Consider the following 25,794-nt stretch of genomic DNA (forward strand, 5'->3'; position numbering starts at 1 on the left):
AGATGTTTCATCTAAGTAGTGTTTCTCGCTTCAATTTTTTATGATTCTAAAAAGGGACTACTTTTCTTATCCTGATTCCAATCAATCTCTGCAACACAATCTCTCTCACACAAATCATTCTATCTGGTATTTAATGAGCTAAAACCAAACAGAGGCAATGGTCACCATTGTTTTAAAAATCTAGTCAATAAATTGTTTTCTAATCCAATGGAATAAAGTGCTTGGCAAATTATCTATTTATTTTTAAATATGAATTCTTCAACGTTGCATTTTGATAAATCATGCTATGTAGCAGACAGCTTAACTAGGGCATAGATAGAGTTAAATGAGGATAAGAAGGATATGAGAAAAAAATACAATCATAAAAACCATTCCCTACACTGTTGGATTTAACTCTGGTCATCTGCTTTGAATTGACAAAGGACAATAAAAAGTAGACCCTGAAGCTAGAAGTAGGTTGAAATGTAAATATTTCAGAATTTTATTTTAAGCCAGACTGGTTACTGAAAACAGCTAAGGAATAGGTGAAAGCAGAGTAACTTGTTGCAACTTGAAACTCATTACTGCCAAGCATCATCTCTGATTATATTGTAACAGAACTATGCTAATGAAGCCAAGGTCTTAGGTTCCAGTGAGCCAGGCAGCATCTTTGCAATCTCTGAGTTACAGCTTCATCTGCCTTCCTGCAAACCTTACTCAGAAGAGGAACTGTATGCAAGTATAAAATGAAATAGTGTAGGTGCATCACCAGCACTGGAAAACCAATGCAAATTTCATGTCCAACAGAGAGTGGTTGTAAAGCAACATCCTCATATGTAAAGAATCCTATATATATCCTAATAAAGGAGCATGAGGAGCATGAGAGCCCCATAACAGTATATAATACTAATTATTAACTAAAAGACAAAAATAATATTTGAAAATAAAAGTAAATATTTTCTTTGATAGAGAAAAATGAACTATTTATATGATTTCTATCAAGAAATAATACTGGAATTTTATTTTTTAAAATACAGTTTTAGATGGCATTATTTCTTACATATCCAAAAATTCCATATAGCTCTGTGCCAAATATACAATAAAAACAGCTTTTTTCAAAAAAAAAAAAGTTTTCACATAGAATTTACTTTCCCATAACAACATGTGTTATTCATCATCTGAGAGGAGATACACTTAAAATATATTTTTGCTTTAAGAATTTATACTTTCTGACTTTTTCAAAGACTTCACCTTTTGCTATCAATAAAATATGAATGCTGCTATTTGAAGAGATATCTTAATGTATTAATTTATTTGTATTCATTTTTCAGTAATAAAGATATCTATAATCATTAGGGATTAATAAGGCTTCTACTCTACACCATAGAGAGGTTCAATGAATTCCTAATATTTTTAATATCCCAGGTCAATGGATCAACTGTTAAAATTAATTTATCTCTTCATAAACCTAATAAGCACTATTTCCAAAACAATTCTCACACAACCAAATTCAAGCCACAGATTACAAATTATTACCTGTTGTAGTAATTGTTAAGGGTAGGTATTCATACTCCTCTCCTCATATATACACTACATTATATATTGCACTACTTTACATTTAGTTGGCACCTCATACTTATTTACTTAAAGTGAATATATAAAATAGAGAAAATAAATGTAAAGTATAAACACTGGCAGGTCTAAAAATGTACCTTTTTAGCAGCATTAAATTATTGAATGCCAGCAATCTCAAAGACCAATGGAATGACAAAGGAGTGAAAACTCTCAGGAATTCTAATGAGGGTAAAAGGTCTAAAAGTTCATTCCCATTATTTGCTATATTTCACCTTGTTTGAGAGAGTTCACAAAGTGTAAGACAATAACACAAAATCTGTGATTTTTATGCCTTGCTGTTTTCTATTATGTCTTAACCTTGTGACGGTGATAAAGTACATAGTAAATAAGTTTTAGGGCCTTTATCTAGCCAACTACGTGGTGTCTCAGGGGTCTAATGTTAAATATTGTCAACCAGATCTTTTTTCCCCAAGAAGAAATGCAAAAACTTGGAGGTTACAATAAAGCTGGGTGAAAAGCTGCTTACAGAGATAAGCAAGGTTGATATAATAAAAGCATCTTGAAAATAATGCATTTCAAAGTGTTTCAGTAAAATATATCTAACAAAGACTAAGGAAGTATCTCCAAAACATTATAGGGTGGTTTTTTGTTTGTTCGTTAGTTTATTTTGATTTTTTTAGATTTATAATATAGAAGTACATCTTCCATTTCAAAAGGCCACTTTTTCTGAGTTCTTGAGATCTTGAGAGATGGACTACATGGGATATTTTTGGTTTTAATAAAAGAAAATAAACTTATCTAGTTTAAGGAAAAAAAAGAGAAAATCCCTTCAAAGTTACTCTCAAGTTCCAGGAGTAGCCTATGGACTACTGGTGATAATGCAACCAGTCATCAGAAGCAGACTGGAGCCTGGAAATGCCCTCACCAGTTTTAGGGTTGAATGGTCATTTTCTCTTTCCCTGTTCTTTGTCTTAGTGTGTTGGCTCCATTTTGCTGTCTGCACAGCCCTCACTAACATTCAAACCATACACAAAAAAGATAACTATTTTGGTACCCAAATGGTTAAGAAACTGATATAGAAACCCACAGGAAATGATTAACCCAGTGTGTGTCTTATGTCCACACAGCTAATGTGTGGTGATGTTATACTGAAATAACATGAGGAGAGGTGGACATATTCATCTAGGGAACATATAATTCATGAAATAATGATCCATAAAATATTATTAAAGTTTACGAAAAATATTTGTCCACTTGACAAATGCTTAATGAAAGTTTATGATATTTTAAGTACTGTCCTAGACACCGACTATTTAGATAGTGGCTTTTAGGGTATGGAGTCATGAATTATAGACATTAGAATGGTTTCATACAAAATAAATAATAAAACAAAATGCTGTGAACTTGCTAATTAGAGAAGAAAATAAGGATGGAAATCTTTTTAAAAATGAAAGTATTTTTTTACATTCTTAAAGACAGAAATTAGTTCTGGAATTAAATTTAAGATCCCTATCTATGATGTCTCTCTGAATACATTATAGGTTTGACTCATTCTGAGAGAAAGGGAAATTGCACACCTCAGGAAGAGGTTGCTCAGTGAATTACAGTTACATAAATGTATCTGAAGGCTATGGGATGCATAGATTAGGTCAATGCAAGATTACTACTCTCTCATACAATTCAAAACTTATTGGAATGATAGCATAATGTAAAAGAACTAGTTTTCCTTTACATCCACTCTACTTATTATGAGGTGCCAATATTAGACAGATTATGTACTTTGGAGGGAAGCCACCAAGAACACAAATGAACCATGATGTAGTTATCTGGAGTGAAATTTTTATAATACAGTTTCTCCCTGCTATCTGGAAGTAGAGTGTTCCTATTAAACCCTCCCTACTCTGAAATGGTACAAAGGAAAGAGGCAATTATCATTTTGTAAAAGTGAAAATCCCCTTCAGATTTCTCTTGATTAGCGAAAACAGGTAGTCGTGTAGGTCTTACATAAAAGCAAAGCGACATAAAGTGAGTTTTGAATAGTGGAGAAAACCTGTAAGTGGAGAGCTTTCAGCATATTTAAACGTACAGTTAGAAACAGTGGCCCACCCAAGACAGTAGCATAATGAATATTTCAGCTAACAGTCCTTGCTTACCTATCTATGATATGACTCTCTACCTCTCCAATGTAATATTTTACTCCATCCCCAAATTTATCTTCATTCATACCACACTACAGATTCCATGAAGGTGAGAATGATGTGTGATTTATTTGCATGCATATGTCTAATATCTACAACAGTAAACATTAAGCGCACATTTATTAACTCTGACTTTGGGCCTTCTTTCTAAGCCTTCACTTATATTATACTCCCATTGGAATGTCCTTCTCTTCCATCCACCCACCTTGTAAGCCCCTATCCATTTTCCACTTGATTCAATTCAAGTTCCTCTTTGATGAAATCTTTCCTGAATCTTTCAGAATTAGCCATTCCTTTCTTTGCCCAGCACCCATGCCACAACACCCTACCTGCATTTAGATTCTAGCTTCTCATTCCTGTCTTCACAACTGTATTTTTTATATATGCATATATACATATTACATACAATACACACACACACACACACACACAACACACATATACAATCCTTATGTGTTACTCAACTGTAACCCTCTACAAGACTGTAAGATTGCTGAAGTCAAGGATAATATAATTACTTGCTTTGTATTCTTGGGCTAAGACTATCTGTTGAGTGAACATATAAAATCATGACTACAAATGGTTAATTTCCAAAGAAATAGTAGATGAGTGAAGCAACAAAAAAAGGTGTTATTAGTAAGGAAAAAAAAAAACGATTAGAGCCATCTTTAAATAAATAGATGAAAATAAAGATATGTTCGTCAGTACAAACTTTACATGAACTTTCAGAGATGTGACTGAAGGTACCAAAAATTACTTTTTTAAAGAAACAGCTTATTTCTTGTTCCAAGTAGAACCCTAGTCATCCTTATTTTATCCTTTCTCAAGTCTGTTTATTGTATTAACTTACCTTATTTTTTACTCACAATGGTTCCTAAAAAAGATAGACTATCCAACAATATAGACCATGTTGCTCAAAGATCTGTAGGTTATTTTCACATTTCTGAATATTAAAAATTGATGAGTCTATTTTTCATCACTGTATTTCTGTACCTCCTAAGAGCTAAAGAATTTTAAAATTATAAAATATATAATAATCATAACATTTTATATTGCTTATTTTAATGACTGTCATTTACAATACCCATGACAATTTTTTGTTGAGCCAGTGGAATTTCATTCCATGTACAACAAACAAAGCCAAGAAAACACAAGAAGAAAAACAAAGATCTGAGACTGCCTTTTAAAATTTTCTCCTATTACTCTTATTGAATAAACTATTTAACCTAATTCTTCTTTAACCTATTCTGATTCAGAATTAGGATCTCAATTTTCCTTTTCTATAACATCATTGAAGTTCTTGGCATTTCTAACCCTTTCAGCTCATATGCCATCAAAATCTTTTTTTGAGGTTGAGGAATAAAATCTATCTGAAAATAATCAACACAGGTTACAAGCTTGAAAACAAATGGTAATAACTAATGATGCATTCCTCTGATGTGGCTACTCTAAGATAGCTTACATGTATTCTCTCCTTGACACAATAGTCCAAAAAAGAAAAAAAAATGTGGTAAGCCCTTCCAAGTCTCCTTCATTCTAGAATTTAGATAATTTTTACTATTTACTTTTGATAAACAAAGATGTCATAACTAAATATCATAAGTATTAACAAGTTTTGACATATAATTTATAGAACCAGTGCTCTTCCAATCAAGCAGTAGAATATGGAAACACCTTCAGTCCCTATACCGATCTTAGTATGACAGTCATTTTATAAACAGGTATTGTAAGCTTCAGAGTGTCGCTTAAGTTTTGCGGTGATTTATTTTTCTGAGGATATTACCCTCCTATATATATTTTTACATTTGAAGTACTTAAAAATCACTGCCTTTTTTTTTTATACTTAAGTGTAAATTATTTAAATTACCATAGTTCTTTAAATAATTCACTATCTCCTAAGTAGTTTACTGTATCAGTATTTGACACACTTTGTCTTGATTTCCACAAGACAGTACTCCTGAGAAATGTGTAAATATCACTGAAAAAAAATCAACTATATTATAGGGATGCTGTCATTTAAAACATATTAGTTCTTATGTAAAGAATAAATTCATGGGTTTGCCAGAAGACCATATCTCTTTGAAGTTCAGATTGTTCTATTACCTCTTCTGGTTAAAGCAAAACAGGAAACTGAAGGCATCAGGCACTGAAAATCTGTTTACCAGACTAAGGCTGCGAATGAGAGCCAAAACAAGTTTGCAGAAGGACTGGTTGTCTCTGCGTAACTTTATATACACACATATGCATCTACGTGCATACGTAGATCAACCTACATGAGTACGTGTAGTTCCCTGTGTCTAATTTAACAAATTTGTAGGTTTTCAAAAATAGATGTCATTTTTCTTCTGCAGATAACAGTATTAGTCTTATTACAGTAATATGGAGTAGCCTGAAATTTCCAAAGGGACAGAAAAGGGACAGAAAGTGAGATTACTAAAGTTTCTAATTCTTATCTGATTGGTCCCTTGATTCTCCTAGTCCCCAACCTAGCACTTTTCCTCTTGCCTGCAATTCAGAACAAGGCGGACTTGCTAGATACCACGTACCACAAGCTAACAGAATCTTTCATCAATCTTGGAGTAGCAGTAACTGCTCTGAACTCAAGGTGTCAGTCACCAGGGCACAGTTATTCTTGTTTTTTTCCTATGTGTGCCTCGGTATCTCTTAGCTTCTGCCGCCTATAGTCATGGTCCCTGCTGGGCAGGAAAGCATCACCATCAAATACAAGCAAACTGGTCTGTCTTTATGCATTGTGACACTACTGTCCACTCACAGAGAAGAGAAGAGAAAGAGAGAGACAGCTTTACCCGCAGAAAGGAGAGGTCCCGGTTGTGCTCGATGCTGGTTATCTCCAGGTTGCCCATGACTACCTCACAGTTCTCATAGTATTTGCGCAAAGCTCGATACTGCTGCTCCAGGTCAGAGAGAGAGCTCAGCTTGTTCTCTGTTCCTGCACACACTGCCAAGACAAGAAGATACAGAGGAGGTTACATAACCTTCCTATGACATGCACAATGACAATGTCTCCCTCAACTCTCTATTCCACACGCTCTACTCTGATTCCCTGAATTAAAGTATTTTGAATGCCATTAACACCCATAAACCACACAGATAGGTATCTTCACTTTTATTTTTCCCCAGTTATATTATGATATGATTGACACATAAACATTGTATAAATGTAAGGTATACAATGTATTTGATACACTTACATATCCTAAAATCATTACCACGGAAGCATTAGCTAATACCTTCATGTCCCCTAATCACCATTTCTTTTTTGTAATGACATTTAAGATCGACTCTGTTACAACTTTCAAATATGTAATATAGTATAGTAATTATAGTCACCAGGTTCTTGCTTAGATCCTCAGAACTTAGTCATCTTATACCTGGAAGTCTATGCCATTGATGGGTATCTCCCATTTTCCTTACCCCTAAGCCCCTGACAGCCACCACTCTACTCTCTGTTTCTATGAGTTCAGCTTTTTTAGATAAGACATGTAAATGATATCATAGTTTTATATTCCTAAATTGCATGCACTAATAAGCACAGAGAGTAAGATGGCATGGATTCCAAAGAAACAGAACAGAGAGGGAAAATTAAAACCGTCGCATTTGTAGTATATACATTTTAAACATACACTAGAAACAGAATATTTTATAAAATGTGAGCTTTTTTGGTATCAACTGGGTCATCTATGTATATTCATTAGTATTTTAAGGTATGATGGACTACTAGGAAAGGAGCTCAGTCTGCCGTCTTGGACAGCATGGATCTTGAGTCTTTTCACAGGTGAGCACTGAGGGTACACACACGTGTGTTTTTTATTTTGGATGTGTTGATATTTTCCTTGACTTCCAGAAGCCAGAGTTTTAGTTGTTACTTATGATTTGTATACCTGCCTGTACAAGATCTTTATCACTTAATGTACCAATTTTAATCTTCAATAGACTGAAAAAAAAACCCTAGATTATGAATCTTGTAATAATAGTATGGAAAGTTGAAAAAGAAATGGGTGTGAAATAATCTTCTTTGAGTAAGTTATGTAATATACCCAAAGTAAGACAAGATACACTGTGTAAACTTTGAAGACACTGGAACAGAGCTACATAATAAAGTCATAGAAACAGTTACACATTAGGCACACAGAAATGACAAGTCATAATGCCTTGGTGGTATTCAAGGGAATGGGTTTCAAGCAAACAGCTTCCCATATACAAAGGGAAAAAAAAATCTAGATGGATACATTCCAATAATTAAGACCTCTTAACAACTGTTGTTGCTGACATATCACAATGAACAAAAATCTAAATCTAAATCTTGAAGAATAATGTAGACCTTTGCTCATAAGGGAAGCTCATTGCTAAAACCAAACAAATGAACAACCATAATCTTTCTTTGTCTGCATGTCTAAAGTTCATCAAACGGTATATTTTCTAGAAATATTCTCTATAAGTGGTATTATCTTTCTAAAAGATATATTGAAGGCAAACCCCTGTTGTCCGTGACTATGACCTTGTTTAGAAACGGAGTCTTTGTAGGTGTAATTGAGTTGAGATGAAGACATTAGGGTAGGTCCTAAATCAAATATGATAGTGTCCTTCTAAGGAGAGGAAAGCACCATGTGGACACAAAGATCCACAGCGAGGGAAAACAACAACAGAAAAAAAATATATATATATATATGTAACTAGAGAGGCAAAGATGGGAATGAGATACAGCTGCACGCCAAGGAATATCAAGAATTGATGGCCATCACCAGAAGCTAGGAAGAGGCAAAGTAAGATTTCTCCCCAGTCTCAGGGGCCCTGCTGATACCTTGATATTGGAATTTTAGCCTCCAGACCTGTGGAAGAATAAATTACTATTGCTTTATAGTCTGTGGTACTTTGTTACAGGAGCCCTTGAAAACCAATATATAATCTTTAGACTGTTCCTGAAATCTAACATATAAAGACATGTTAAATATCATTTCCTCTCTCCAGGTTCCCGCCAGCTTATTACCTCCAAGCTACCCCCCTGCCTCCTCCCTTTCTGAGTGCCAAGTCGCTCAACACACCATACTGGAATTCATTTGCTGCCACTGAGAATGCAGCTATTGTAGAGTGCTAGGGATGGAGGCAAAGACTTCTGGAATCCTCAATACGCATTCTCCTCTTCCTTCAGGGCATAGACTACATAGCCTTCAGCTGAGCATGTGGCCATCTCAAATAAAGATTTCAGTTCACTGCTCCCCTCGGAGGTAATGGTGTATGGCACTTTGCCAGAACTTCATTTAAAACAGGTTGGAGCCCACTTTGCGCCTTTCCTTCACACCTTCCTCCAATGTGCTACCTGGAAGGGGATGGATGGCTAAACCCTGAATCACCATTTTAGACCATAAGACCTAGAGACACACCCTAGATATTTTCTGAGAAATGAACTAAAAATAACTAGGGTTTTTAAACAATTAAGGTTTTACATTACTTTATTATCATTAGCATAAAGAGAATGGTGAATTTTGGTTGTAGCTGCTAATATATTATATATAAGAAAGGTTAAGTTCTAGTTACTTGCTTTTGACCTTAAGTAATTTTTACTATTTTGTCTGGTTGTTTGACTAACTTCAATTCAGAATGAAACTACAAAATCATTCTTTTTTTTTGTTTCTGTTTTTTGTTTTTATTCATACTCCAGTTAGTTAATGTATAGTTTAATATTAGTTTCAGGTGTAGAATTTAGTGACTCCAGACTTACATATAGCACCCAGTGCTCATCACAAGAGGTGCGCTCCTGTTTTCTTTTTTCTTTTTCTTTTCTTTTTATGGAGAGAGAGAGAGAGAGAGAGAGAGAGAGAGAGAGAGAGAGAGAGCCCCCATGCAAGTGTGAAGGAAATGACAGAGGGGCAGGGAGAGAGGGAGAAGGAGAAAAGGAAAGGAAGAGAGGGAAAGGGAAAGAGAGAATCTTAAGCAGGCTCCTTGCCCAGCACAGAGCCCAAAGCCGGCTTGGTCTCAAGACTCTGAGATCACGACCTGAGATGAAATCAAGAGTCAGACACTTACTGACAGAGCCACTTAAGTGCCCCTAATAGTGCCCTCTCGCCCCATCACCTATTTCACCCATCCTCCCTCCCACTCACCTATCTGGTAACCACCAATTTTTTCTCTATAATTAAGAATTTGTTTCTGAATAAAGTACATCACTCTTGATCATTTGAACATTTTACTGATTCTGTGGGAGGTTCACTTATTAATACTAATAAACACAAAGAAAAAAATGAATTTCTGTTGATAAGTACAACATTTTTCAAATAAGCAGGGGACAATTAGTGATTGATTCACGTACATGATCCTTATCAGCCAATATCAAAGCCCAGCTTTTTTTCCTCCCAATATACTATAGAGACTCCCTAGGAGTCTCTATAATCCATAATCTTTATTTTATTGCTCCTAGCAAATTTATAACAAAATCTTATAAACTTCTAAAATGTCTGTTGAGAAAAGGTACTATGATATGGGTTTATGAAATATAGATTTCAATTATTTTAAATTCCAATGAGAACAAGCTTATATTTTTAAACTACTACTGCTGGAGAAATTATACATTGATTAATAAACTTGCTGCATTATTTCTAAAATACGTACAATGCCACCTGTACTTTAATATCAATATATAAAAATTAATATGAAAGCATCTAAATGAAAAGTTTTCTAAAATAGCTAGTATATTCTGATCTTTTCTACAGAAACAGATTTTGAGAGAAATATTTATTCATATAACTATAATAACTAAGTATTTTTCCATGTTTCCCATCCTGCATATATGAAAAAAAATATACAAATTTTTATTATTAGTTATTAACTACTAATATGATAATCTCTTTACATTAAGAAACCCACAAAGGCTAATAACTCTTTGAAGTAAGGTGTAATTTATTAATTGTTCTTTGTGTTTACTGAGCTATAGAGCAGAGTGCTTTGCAATAAATTATCATTTAATAATATGTATTTACTTGCTATAAAAACAATTATAACTGGTATTCAGAAAATAACCATCAATTCAGAAAAGTTACCATTGTTTAATAAATGATCAGCTGTGTTTTGCATATACCATGTGAAAACATAAATTTGGAATATGTTTAGAAATATTTTTCAACAACAACAAAAAATCCTCCAATAAACAGAAAATCTGATTAATTAGAATATTCTCCAAACATTCTGGTATTTGAAGTTTTTACTATACACAGTTCAACTTAGAAAATATTTTTGTCTCAGGGAGGCTTTTCTGTATATTTATTTTTGATTCAACTCTGCTATTTATAACGACAAATATACCCTTCATAACTTTCAGCTTGAAAGACAGACTTGATTTTAAGAGAACTAGTTTGGATAAATGCATAAAAATCATTTGTATTTCTCTTCATGAAGCCTTCACTAAATGCCTCACAACTTCCATTTGTCAATCGATTTTACCATCAGGCAATGTATACAAGACAATGCTTAAACCATCAAGTTTCATTGATTTCACAAAGTTGTTTATCAAACAGAATTGAAAAATCTTCCTTACCAGCCAAAACAAGTTTAACGAAATTCAGTCCCCTTTGTCAACACTATTATTAAGTCCTTAAACTATAAGCCTATAATACTTCAAGTTTCAAAAGAATCCTGAATTTACTTGGGCTTCCTAGAGTTTTTATTCCAACTGTAACTCCAGCAGGAAAGCTATATGTGAGGCCTTAATAAATTCACCAATTATTCTATTTGGTATTGATTCAGCTACAAATGTAGCTATAGTTGCAAACATGGGCTTTTTATTCCTGTTAAGATTTATTACTAACAGTGAGTGAACTACATAATCTTCCTTTAGTAAAAAATTAGGAATACAATTAGGAGCTCATAACAATATACAAGGGCAGGTTAACAAAATTATCTGTTGGATTCATGGGGAAAATAATGTTAGAAGCAGAATGATAAAACAGTAACAATTTCCATATTAATACTAAAAATCAATTATTGCCTCCAGGCTTGTTATGGCTGTGGAAACTACTCCATTTGCTAGATAAGAGGGTAAAATCAATCAATCAATCAATCAATCAAATTTTTGGCTTTCAAATGAAAAGCTTATACGAGATATGAATTAAAGAAATAATTATTTTTAGCATCTACTGCTGACCTAGTATCATGGAAAAAAATATATATATATTGATTAAATGTGATAGTACAAGGTACATAGTAAAGAAGCAATGAGTCATATATATAAGCTGTACATAATTCATGGACTGTATAGAAAAACACATATTTGGTAACTTGATAAATTTTCTAATTTTTCTATCTGATTTAATAATAAGAAGTACTTTCTTGGAATGCCTGGGTGGCTCAGTGGTTGAGCATCTGCCTTCAGCTCAGGTCTTGATCCCAGGGTTCTGGGATCGAGTCCCACATTGGGCTCCTAAAGGGAGCCAGCTTTTCCCTCCACCTATTGTCTCTGCCGCTCTGCTCTCTCTGTGCCTCTCATGAATAAATAAATAAAATCTTTTAAAAAGGTACTTTCCTTTTCAGAAATATTAACATAATAAATATACTTTAGTTTAATGAACATTGTTGGTCATTTAAACATCTGGAGCTATAGTAAATCTCAAAAAATAAAATATTTAAATAGCACATAAGAAATAGCCAACATTTTTCGTGACTATTATTGAGTGCTGTTACAGTTACATAGAGATTGCAAGCTTTGGCAGCCCTATGTTCAAAATATATCTGCAAATGAAGCCAAATTTGCCACTTCCACTATTTTAGTCATTTAATACAAGTCACTGCTCTCTCCTGGACTTTGACAGTAGGTTCCCTTCTGATTTCCTGGATTCCCCACATGTCCTGATTAATTTATTCTCTGCACAGGATCCAGATTATCTTTTTAAAAACAGCACTCCCCTACTGAAAACACTCATTGGCTTCTACTCATATGTATTATATAAATCCAAACTTTTCAACACGGCCTGTAAGAACCCATCTTCAGGTCTTTGCTCAAATGTCACCCCTTCAAAATAGCTTTCTCTGACCATCTTATCTAAAATAAGTAGCAGGTTCTCACACATCATATTCTGTCTTCTTTTGCCTTCTTTATTTCTGTTTTACTGCTATCTAAAATTGCATTAGACATTTTGCTTGTTTACTTCTTTATTACGTTTTTGCATTACAATGCAACCTCTGTAGGAGGCAATCTCTTTGTCAGCTCAGTACTTGAAAGAACAGGCACATAGGAGGCTTTCAGTCAATATTTGTTGAGTAAATAAATAGACTTTGGAGTCACTAAGAACCATAACTGAGCCAGGGTCAAATATGTTGGTTTTTCCATTTTTAAAAGCTGAATGAACTTGAGCAAGTAACGTCACCATTCGGAGTCTCTGCTTCTGTATTACAAAGTAGGATTTTGCACTAAGTATTTTTTAATAATAAACCCAGCTTAGAGGTTAAGAACAGAGGACCTACAGCTAGATGTCCAGCATAAAATGTAGCTCAATCACTGACCTACAAAGTAATCTTGGACAAGTTACTCAGACTCTGTTATTCTATTTTCTCTTCTGTAAAATGGACATAATAACAACCACCATCTAATAAGCTGGGTGGGGATTAAGTGAGTCTATACATGTAACTTGCTTTGTACAACGTCTGACTCATTGACAGAGTTCATTGTTAGCTATTACCATTTATTCATATATGTAGTATATAGTATGTGTGCATTATGCAATATATTAAAGTAAAACAAAATATACATCTTGCATGGTGATGTGCTCAATCAGCCTGATCTAAAGGAATGAGCAAAAAAATAAATAAATAAATAAATAAATAAAGGAATGAGCACTGGACAAAGAAAGTAGAGGATGGGACTCCATTGTTCCAGAACTTTCTAGCCATGTAAACTTGAACAATTATTCTGTTCTCATCGGTTCCAATTTTCTCCTTTCTCAAATAAGACATCTTTATGTTTACTCTCATCTCGAAAATCCTGTGATTGAATTTATTTCTATGATATTTACTTAAAATCTACTTTATACTGTGTAATTGGCTGAATTCATTGGATGCTCTTGAGTAAGTCAAACTGTGGCAACATCTTACAAAGTTATAAATTAAACATGCGCTTAATGGAATGACCCAACACTCTCATTTGTAGGTCCCTAGATAAATGACAAATTATGTTCCCATAAAAAATACGTACATGAGGGGACTTGCATATAGTTTTGCAGCAACCTGCTTGTCCCGGATTGCAATTCTCTGCTATTCCCAAGTAAAAACAATTTTGTTGGTAAAATAACTAGTAGTTTTATTTTTAAGGTCAACAGTGAACATGTGGAGTTGCTCCAGGAGAGCTTGAAAGCTCCCAGCCTTTCCCACACCTTGCCTTCTGTATCTCTTCTATATGGCCATTCCTGAGTTATAACCTTTTATAACAAACAGATAACCTAATGAGTAAAAATGTTTCTCTGTGAGTTTTTCTAGCAAGTTAATGGCACTTGAGGAGAGAATCTTTAATTTATAGGCAGTTAATCAGAAGTGCAGTTGATTCTAAACAATGTGGGCACTGCTTCTCCATGTAGTCAAACATCCTCATATAACTTTGTCTCCCCCAAAACTTAACCAGTAAATAGCCTACAGCTGACTGGAAGCCTTACTGATGAAATAAACAGATGATTAACACATAGTTTGTGTGTTACATGTATTATGTGCTGTAATCTTAAAGCGAGGTAGAGAAATGAATATTATTAAAATCACAAGAGAAAAATATGTACATGAATGTTTATAGAAGCTCTACTCAAACTCACAAAAAATTGGAGATAACTCAAATGTCTTCCAATGCATGAAATGATAAGCTATATACATTCCATGAATATCTATTCAGCAATAAAATGAACGGATGATTGATATATCAACATGGAAAATTCTCAAAGGATTTCTGCTAACTGAAAGAAGCAGGGCTCAAAAGGCTACCCACAATTATAAAAGGCTCCATATGATTCTATTGGTACATCATTTTGTAAAAAGCCAAAACTACAAGGATAGAACAGATCCGTGGCTGGGAGGGGATGGAGTAGAGGGATAGTGAGGGTCTTACTAAAAGAGCAGAAGGGAGATTTGGGAAATGGCAGAAGTATTTTGCATACTGACCCTGGTGGTGATTACCTAGACCCCTACAGTTAAACATCAGAGAACTATACACCAAAAAAACGTAAATTTTATTGTGTATAAACTAACACACACTCACACACTCAAGTTGGCTTGTATATCTGTTAGAGTTAAATATGTTCCTGTATGGATTTAATAAGACATCCTTATTACATTGTTTTCCAGGTATTTTATGCTTTGGTCCTTTTATGAATAATTATATCCAAAGTGATAAAGAAAATGAGTTTATATTTCAGAACTTTTGTATTCTCTATAATCATCTTTTAAGGAACTAAAATAAAGTAATGCCAAAATAGGAACTCTGATTTGTAATTTACATTATATAAGCTGGAAATAAAATATTTTTTTCAATGCAAAAATTGGTACCTTTAAAAAAAAAATAGTAAGTGACCCTATAGTGTATTCTTTGAATCTGTTTCCTACCACTATTTTACTGACTTCAAAAGTAATAAAACAGAGAACCTGCTGAAATTAGTGAAAACATTTTCTAAATATACCTGAGCCACACGAAAAGAGCATTTGGCATTGTAGATCTTCACTAATAAGAACTGTAGCTAGGAAAGACAGGCATCCTATAGCACAGACTGAGGAAACCAAGTCCATAGACTATATGTACTGCTATGTGTAGATTCAGCTAAAATTTAATTGATATGTCTTTTACATCTTTTCTTAACCTACACTAGTCTTTAAATGCCCTCTAAGATGTTTAAACTGTTAATTTACATTGCAAAAGGAAATCATCTCACTGGTGATGACCAAAAACTGATAGATACAAAAAATTACACATGATTGTCTCCTGTTTATGAATGATATGTCTTGTGACTCGTCTATTCTAATTCATTCTTCCCAACAGGTTATCCTTATAATGGGTCCATTTTTTTCCCATTTTATATTTCAAAAGTTAGCCTAGTAAAATCAAAATAATTACAAGTGATTTTAAATGCATGATATGTATCACCAAAAGATGACTTGTAACTACTTGTGTATAATTCTTAGTTCTGGTCCCTCACTATTTTCCTGTTTTTAAATATTTTATTGTATTTTCTCTTAAATTACATCTCATGAAATTCCTATGTGGAAAGCCAAAAAAAAAAAAAAAAAAAAAAACCAACATAATAGAAAGACTTTACAGATTTAGAAATTGCATTTCTGTCATCTATTCTTGGATAAAATAATATCCCCCTGACCATTGTCTTGCCACAAATCTCTCCCAGCCTTTTTTATTATTCTTCCCACCTCCTACCACTCCCCCACCCAGAATCCTTCTTATTTACTTTGTAGTATTTCATTTCCTATGGAAGTGCTAGGTCCTTAACTTTAATGTAGGTACTGGACTTGACAAGCAATTAAAGCGAACAATTTCCACTCATCAAGGCTTGCCAAATTAGTCATCTGCCATCTGCCCCATCATCTGGCTCTCCTTGAGGTCTTGCTGTGAATCTGGATGCACTCTCTCAGATTAAGAGGGACAGTGCAAACCTCCAAGCTGGTGAAATGCCAGTGGGAGCTAAGTATGTAAACATTAGCAACCATCTTTCTTCCCTAGATGATCATGCCTTCGACCATCCCCTTGTGTGTAATAAAAACCAGCCTCTTTGTGATGCCTTATCACTGTGAGACCTTTGCCATTCATTGTAATTAAAGTGGAGTTTGTGGGATTTTTTTTCTCCTGTTAGAAATATTTAAAAGAAGGAATCAGGCTAGATATTCCTAAACTATGCTCACATATTAAGGCTGGTTTCTTAAGCATTGAAAAAGATGTACATTAAGAAATGCCCTATGGCCTTTCTATTGCACTGGTTGCAGAATGAAATTTTTTTTTCATTCTCTGCATCAGCAAATGTTTACTTGGCTGATAATATGCAATATAAGTGCCTTCTAAAGACATTCAATCCAGCTATATTAGTAGTTGGCAAAAGTGAGCAATAGCAAGAGTAAAACATGGTATGCTGTTAACCACATGCTCCTTTTTAAGGGCCTTCTTCCTTGCAGGCAATCCCCAACTCAGGCTGATGCCTTTATGCAAACGCAGAAAGATGCTTCTCTTCTGGGTGAAATAAAGGCCATGCTAGGCCACATAGCCTGCCATAAGAAGGTAGGTTGCTTTCTATTCCCACATGCCTTATAGTGATAAACCTACATAACTATAAACAAAAGCCCTGATCCACTCCACTGCCCTGGGTCATCAATCCAAACTTGCTTATTCAAGGTAATGATATATCTAAAAAAGAAACAACAATTTGTTTTTAAGTGTGCTAATGTTAGACTTGTGAGAAGTGGGAGTGCAAAAGACATTTGGACTGTATCTTCAGATAATCTACATGTAGAACCTAATCTAAGGTGACCTTCTAACAAAATGTTTGAAAGTTTTAGAAGCCAGTTCTTAGCCGCATAACCCTATTGGATGAAAAAAAACAAAAGCAAGCAAACAAACAAAACACCCAACTGATATGGATGTAGACTACATAATAATATATGTCATCTTATAATTTATTTTAAATTATTTTCTAATAGCCTCAAATCTATTTTTTCTAAAGACCAAATTCTATTATCTCCAGTAGGTTGGTGTCTCTGAAACAGATTCAGATGAGCATTGTGTGGTTATTTTTACAATGTAATCAACTTCAAATACTAATTGTAATTAGATGTTTGATAAGAAGATAGTCATCATTAGGACAATATCTGCCATTCATTCATTTCTTCTGTCATGCAATTATTCAACAAATGTTAATTGGGAAATCACAATATATGGGGCCTTGGGCTAACTGTCAAAGGATTAAGAAATAAATAAGACCTGTGTCTCAAATCTATAACATTTTACACTGTAATAGAAACCCTCTGTAAAAGGTTTTAGAAATGGTATTAGTATGCAAATTTAGTTAAGGGCTCTCAATAATGTTTTATTTCTGATTTTCATTCACTGTCAAAAAACAAGATTCACAAAGTCAAAATTCATCTTATCTACAATCAAATATGAAGAAGAAAAAAAGATATATATACACATACATATATACAAATGCTTTTTTGTGTTATAAAAGGTGGACATCACTTGTGAGAAGAAATTTTCTGGGAGGTCTTTCTCTGTAATAGTAGTAAATATTGTTACCAAAATATTCAATAGCATCTGCATCTAAGGAAATATGACCCCTTACAAGCAGCTTATTCACCCAGTCAGGTTCATTTCTATCTCCTCCCACGTCCTCATTCACTTGTCAAAGAGGACAAAGAGAAACTACTCTGACACAAACAGACTAGACATATTTTTCTAACTATATATTATACTTAAGGCTGATTTTCAATCCAGTCTTCATTCTAGATGACTTAATAACTCTACAGACATTTTACAGCTTTTTCTTTCATTTTAATTCAGAAATTTGATTTTATAGTTTTGAGATATTAACCAAGACGTTCCACTACCAGTATCACTAGTAACTTCCCGACTCATTCCACAGTCTCAAGGGTAGTTAAAAGGGCATGAAATACTACCTGGATCTGTCACTTAACTTGGAATGTTTTCCCATGAATGTTTCACTCATCTTTGGATTTAAAGATATATCGTTTGAGATCCTGTTTTTATTTCCTTTGGATATATTTAGATCCAGATGTGGGATTGCTGAGTTATTTGACAGTTCTATTTTTAAGTTTCGGAAGAACTTCCTTACTATTTTCTGCAGCAGTGAGTACGGCGGGGTTACAAGTGGGTAAGGTGGGAGAAACAGAGAGATGTCGATCAAAGGGTACAAAAGCTCAGTGACAAGATGAGTAAGTTCTGGACAACTAAAGTAGAGCATGATGATTGAAGTAAATAATATTGTATGATATACTTCAAGTAGCAAAGAGAGAAGATCTTAAATGTTCTCTCTACACACATACACACACAAAATGGTAATTATGTGACATGATGGAGGTGTTATCTAAAGTTATGATGGTAATTATTTTGCAATATGTAAGTGTATCAAATCAACATATTGTACACTTTAAACTTACACAATATATATATCAATTATATCTCAATAATGCTGGAAACATTAAATTAATTTTTAAAAGTCTGATATCCTACTTGGAGGCTTTGTAAATGGTACAGCATGTTAACAAATCTGTAAGATTTAATGTAAAAGTTCAATTTTTAATGGAATCAGCATCATTCAATATGATACATAAAGAGCTAACGTGACATTTAACAAATTCTTTTTATTATTGGACATGACCTCAGAAATGTCTTTTACATTTAAGTGAATACTTAAAAAAAAAAAAAACATATAAGGGCAGGATATTTGCTAGATAGTGATAACACATTTGAACTCTTTTTCCCTCACTGTGGTTTTCTCAAAAGTGTTCAGGCAATGATAATAAAAGATTAAATGCTGAAGTGTGTTATAAATCCGTTAATTTATTTTATCTGAGACAATCTGGTAATACAGGTATCAAAAATATCATATTCAGCACTCAGGCATAGGAGTTTTGTAGCATCAGATTCAATTTTAGAAGTAGAGAATGACCTATGATTTTCTTTCTTTATATAAACTAGAACTAGTAATAAGGAAGAAAAATCCTAAATTATAGATACAAGATCACTTAATATTTGCATTGTCATGTTTAGTTTAATATGAATCCTTGGGAGCCTGTGCAGATAAGCACAGCATCTCTATATTGTATAAATAAAATTATTTTATTATATAGCTGGCAAAGCTCATATATACAAAAATATTTTCTACAAGATAAATAAGAAATTTAGACTAAATCACTATTTACCTAGAGATAAAGATAGAACGGAAATATATATTCACTGCTATTTTTAATCTTGTTACTTTTAATCTTGTAATTTTAATCCTTTAATCTTGTTACAGCACACATTTGATCTGTTTTTTAAAGTTGAAGTAGCCTTTTCTGAACATGAGTTATTTTTACTTCTTGACCAAAAAAAATATATATTTTAAGATGAACTATAAAAATAAGTATCTTTTCATTACAAAATTCGAGTTTCTACTGGCATTTTCTGCCAAGATAAAGAATAAATTCTGTTAACATTCTTTGCAAATATTCAGTTTTCAGATATAGTTACCATCTAATTATAATTTATAAAGTACCATCTGATTATAACTTATAAAGAAGATAATACAAATTAAGTAATGACAAAGAATTTGCTTTTAAAATGTATTACTTTTTTGAAGGACAAGTCTCACATACTTCTATCATTTTGTATTATTATGATTTTAAATATAAAATAAAGTAACTAAATTGAACACCAATAAAAATAAATTTATAAAAATAAAATAAAATAACTCTTAATAGCTTTTATTTTTCAAAGACACTCTTAAAAATATACATGTGTTTATGCACACATGTCAAAATATTAGTTTGGAGGGAAATACAATGATATGTTGAAAATTGTTTTTCTCTGATCAGAAAGCCAGAGGTTTTTCTGGGCAACATTTGTTTTCCTTTTTATTTGTCATTTGTAAAATTAGGAAAAGTTGTAAGCACTTTTGTAGGTAAAAAGTGAATGTTATTTTCAAGAAATTTTATTTCTTCAATTTTATAATTGAAGAAATTTGATTTGCTGATGCTCTCCCCTTGCGGCTCCCTTCTCATCCTTCCCACACTGTAAAGAGAAAATATTGACAAAGAGAGCCATGTTTCTAAGAGTAATAATCCTTAGTAACAAATAGATCTCAATCAAGTGAGTGAATAAAAAAAGAATGTCCTAACAATTTAACTTTTAAGATAAAATCTTTTCTACTCCCTCTTTAACAATAATAATGTTTCTAGAAGGCTTATCCACAGACACTCTCCAACCCTCCTTCAATTTCCAATCTCTTCACCTCAATAAATGGTAACTCTTTCAGCCACCTACTAAGGTAGAAATCTAGGCAGCCAACCCCTATCTTTTCTTCCACTGCTAATCTCATCCACACATGCATCCTGCCAATCTTACCCTCAGAATGCCTTTGGGCTCCACGGGACAGTCTCTCAATCCCACCTGACTATCCCTACTTCAAACCATCACAGTCCATCTGAATATTACAATAGACTCCCATCTGATGTTCCCACTTTTCTTCTTGTCTCCTTAGAGTCTACTATATATCAGAGGTAAAAGATTTTATATCTTTTAATTCTTGAATCTGATCATTTCACTCCTTTGTTCAAGTATCTTCAATGGCTTCTCATGTAAATCAGAATAAAAGTCCTTATCTTGTTCCCGAAGGCCCTGATACAATTTTAACCTCTGCTACTTTTCTGATATCACCTCCCATAAGGTTTTACTTCCTAACATCTGACACAGGACTATTTTGCTTATCTTTGAACATATCTATAACAGTTTCTAAATGCTTATTATCAGTTTATGAAGTTATTTTGTGGAACAGAAACAGACCCGCATTGGCCTGTGTATGGTACTTTGAATGGCCCTACTTGAAAGTGTTATACTTTATAATACTCATCACTATCTGTCTTTTTTGTCTTTATTTGGAATATAAACTCTATGGGAACAGGAATTTTATTTTGTTCAATGCTATAGTAATCATATTTACAAGTGCTTTACCCATAGTAGGAACCTATTAAATTTTAATGGATGGATGGGTAGGTGAGGCTCTGAAAGTGTTGGGATTATGTTCAGAATTCCCAAATCACATGTAACCTAAATATTATTTTTGATTCTCAGAATCTTGGAACCACAAAGATCTTTAGAGATCATCAAGCCCAGTTCATACACAGAAGTGAAAAAAAAAAAAAAAAAAAAAGACCAGTGTAAAAAATAAAAAAGTGTTCAGCAAAGGTCAAACAGATAGTCAGGGGCAGAAATGAAATAGGACTCTTGATTCAGGGCTATATCCACATGGCACAATGCCTCATGTTAAACAGAAGACCTCATGAAATTATCTAGCTTTCTGGGAAAAATTCCCAAGCATCATGATTTGTTGCCAGTAGGAAAACTATATCATGAAATTTGGCATAGTGTTGAAGAACATTTGGCTATATAGCATTAGTCAATTATGTAATTGAAATATAGACCCCTAGCAATATCTTTTTTTTTTTCCATATCCTGGCTAAATGAAGTTAAATGTAGGTTGTTAAACATAAAGTGATTTTTTTTTTAGTTTATTTAACAAAAGTATGCATCATATGAATACCAAAAATAACCAGTATTACAAATATATATATATATATACTCTTCAAAAAATGTTAATCAAATTATGTATTTCAAGTCATACTTTTAACGTATTACTGAAACTTGTCTTTAAAAGAATCTCACGAAGATCACTTTGTAAACAATCTTTTTGTAATAAAAATAATCACTTCTTAATTGGACTGTTTTGTAAATTGGGATTTCAAAGATCATGTTTGCTTAAATTTATGCACACCTGCAGTTGCACCAAACAACTGTATGAGAGTTTAACGTCAGTGGATTAGAATATTAAATTATTATTATAGCTATTATTATGGTTAATAACGTTTACAAAGTATTTTATAACTCTCAAAGCAGTTTGATTCGTATTAACTTTTTTGACCCTAAATTATTTAACACATGTTTATGAGAGTGAAAATTATTAGATTAATTGCCAGGAATTCAAATTTTGGGTATCCTGGAAAAAGGAACTTCTAAGAGATACTCTAAATTTTTTTCAATGTACAAGGAAACCAATTAAAATTTCCACAAAACTAGATATCTTTACCTTTGTATTATGAGTTACTCACAGAGCAAAAACAGAAGGAATTGGTTAAGTAAAAATGAATTGATTATTGTTTTATTTTGTATCTATGGAAGAAGTGGGAATGAATAAATAAGATCTTTAACTGACTCTATTATGAGTTTGTTTCCTCCTCTTTGCACTTTGTCAAATAGAAGTTAATTAGATATAGGAAAGTTAACTAGAAATAGATCAGTGATAGAAAGTGGATTTGATCACCATTGCAACTCTGGATTTTAAGTAGCTTGCTTTGAGGATTTTATTAGGTGCATGCCTTCCCCCCTTCCCTCCCCCCAGAACTGCGATTTACTTTGAACATGAATTCTCTAATATGTTGTACCACCATGTGTACATATGTGTGCATATTCTTTGGAGATCACGTTAAATATTATTAATTGTTTATTACCTGTTGAATCAAATTCTAGTCACCTGCTTGGAATTCAATATTTTTCATGAATTAAAATCCTGCTACATTATCTCTTTAGATTTGAATAATCTTAACCTGCAGCTGTCTTTTCCAAATAACTTCCTAAAGTAATCCAAAGATGGTTTATTGCTAACCATCATTCAATTCAATCACAACTGCCTGTTTAATTTTATTTAATCTCACTCCTTTCACTTTACCATGAAAATTCCCAAATCCTTGACAAAATTCATACCCATAATTATCTCTAAATTTGCCCAGAGAATGTTCTTCTTTCAGAAAACATTTAAACCATCCACTGAATTTACATTTCCCTAATATATATATATACATATATATATATTATATAATATATATACACACACACAAGGCTTTCCATTTTCAAATGCATAGTTATGTTATTCTTGTTTTCAATATATGTGCCTCAGTTTCCACCTAGATAATGAGCTTGCTCATAGAGACTTTAAATTCTGTGTTCTAAAAAAAAAAAATAAAATAAAATAAATAAATAAATAAATAAATAAATAAATAAATAAATAAATAAATTCTGTGTTCTATTATTTCCAGTTCAGGAGGCCAGATATAGTACATCCATTACACACTCTGAAGGTTTGTAGATTTAAAGTTAAACCAGCTTACTAGGACAGAGGCAGAGCCAATAGTAATAACGAAATTAAGAGGCAAATTTATACAAAATAACACATCACACTTAATATACCTAAATCCAGAGTATTTTTTTTCTTATTTCTAGTTTTAGTATTTATCTTGAATTGTTTAATAGTCAATAGCTCACACTGGTATACCACTTCTGTGGAGTTAAGAAAAAGAAAGGTGGTCTTCTAATTGAATGTTTACTCAGCAGCCTTCTATAAATTTAAGGATATTTGGGTTTTGTAAGCGTATACCAAAACTTTCAGAGTGCTTCTGAAAAATATATGAATTACAGGCATAAACATGTTTACATCATCCATGTGTACGAAGCTTAAAAACTGGTAATAGCAAACAAAAAAATCAATTTGGAATACCAGCCACTAAAGGAAGTTTTATAGAAAGGTTTTCTCAAGCCACAGTCCTCTGACTCATACTGTCTGAATGGTATTTTTATTTTCCAGACATAGCCAGACTAGTGATTGCATAACTACTGTTCATTCATCTGCTTTTACAGCCTCCTTTTACCTCATGATTATACCATCATATTCCTCAATGAATGCTATTTTGGTATCAATTGTTGTAAATATCAGGGGTGGCCAGCATAAAAATAATCTCTTTTTTTTTTGCATAAAAATAATCTTCTCCTAGTATCCAAAGTATTTCACATCCATACTAGAATTATCTTACCTTCGTAAGGACTAAAGATAAGTAGGGGGGGTGGGGGAGACTCTTTTACAAATGACTCTAAAGGCTTTTTCTGTACATTGCTATACAGGCTTCCTGTGATAAAACAAAATAAAACAAAAAAAAAAAAAAAAAAACTGCTACAGACTAGTTAACTTTGGAGTTATTCAGTCCACTTACCCCTATGCAGCCAAAACTTGAAACTCAACAGCCAAGTGTAGCAGCTAGAGTCTGCCCACCGAGCCCAGAGCCATGAGGCCAGCATACACGGAAAAGCCCCCAGAGCTCTTTCTCTGAAACTTTCTAGTCTGTTATTTTCTATTTCTTCACTTTGCCTGTTTCAGAACTCTCAGGCCTCTGACCACCTCACTCTCCCATTCAACCTTTAAAACTGCTCCCCTCATATGGCTCTGGCTCCCTTTCTCAGCACTGCTCCAGAAAACTCGGCTTGAATTGCACCTACCCTCTTTCAAGCCTGAACACTTGCTCCCAATCTACGTCCCCTGACCCTCCAAGGGCCCGAGGGACATAGCACAGATATGCTTCCTAGTGTGATTCCACTAGGGGTCCAGGATACTGCTGCCTTTCTCATAAAGGAGGTCTGATGGCAGCCTGCAGGTTCATTTAGCATTACACTATCCTAACATCTTAGTAGTGTTGCTTAAGTTTGCTCTGGCCAGTATCTCCAGCTTTCAGGCTAAAAATCTATCTGAGGTAAAGAATTAATTATTCATTCTAGTGCCAGTTATATTTTTAGACGACGCTCCTCAATAACACTAACGCACACCATGTCTCTTATCCTGAATAGTCACAGACTGGGAACTGCCTTGCTGGTTTTTATTCATTTCTCTGCCTTGTGTTGATATCACCCTGTTTTCAACTTCAACATTTAATAAATAGCTGAACACAAGAGTGCCAAAAATCATTGACAGCAGAAGTCTAGAAGCATATGGTACTAAGTTAGTAGAAAAAAAAAAAAAAAACAATTCTTAGCTAAGTAATGATTCTTCATTTGAAAATATGTACTATTCCTTCTTCTTTGAAAAGTCAGCACACTTGAGGGCCAAGTGTCGCCTGGGGACTTTAGCTTGCATAAAGCATTGTGTTGGCTCCAAGCAGTGAAATTCCATAGCAACGCCAGCAACACTTAAACTTCTCTAGGACTCCTACATTATTTATCTGTGAACAGCTAGGGGGCTTTTTGCAGAGAGGCCCCTAACTACTGCAAGCATTCACTCTATTTAATGTTTTTTAATTAACACTGCACAAACACCAATTCTGTGTGTGCAGTGAAGTCTGTGCACTTCCCCGGATTTGCTTTCTCAATAGATTTGGAAATGCAGCAGCAGAATCCTGCCAGACTTCCCTTCACTCCAGTTCTCCCTTGTAACCTGAGGATCTCGATTCAGGAAGACATTGGTTAAAATAGGAT

The 25,794-nt window shown here is 33.5% G+C and overlaps 1 protein-coding gene across 7 annotated transcripts in view; it reads right to left on the reverse strand.

Annotated features, from left to right (window-relative positions):
- ERBB4 (erb-b2 receptor tyrosine kinase 4) overlaps positions 1-25,794 on the reverse strand; it is a 1,096,742-nt gene that overhangs the window by 680,911 nt on the left and 390,037 nt on the right. For all 7 annotated transcript variants that reach the window (XM_041737269.1, XM_041737271.1, XM_041737268.1 and 4 more), the window contains exon 2: positions 6,560-6,711. In XM_041737269.1, the coding sequence (XP_041593203.1) occupies positions 6,560-6,711 (152 nt within the window). The remainder of the gene's footprint in view (positions 1-6,559; positions 6,712-25,794) is intronic.

The sequence above is a fragment of the Vulpes lagopus genome, chromosome 22 (assembly GCF_018345385.1).
Source record: "Vulpes lagopus strain Blue_001 chromosome 22, ASM1834538v1, whole genome shotgun sequence".
Taxonomy (NCBI): domain Eukaryota; kingdom Metazoa; phylum Chordata; class Mammalia; order Carnivora; family Canidae; genus Vulpes; species Vulpes lagopus.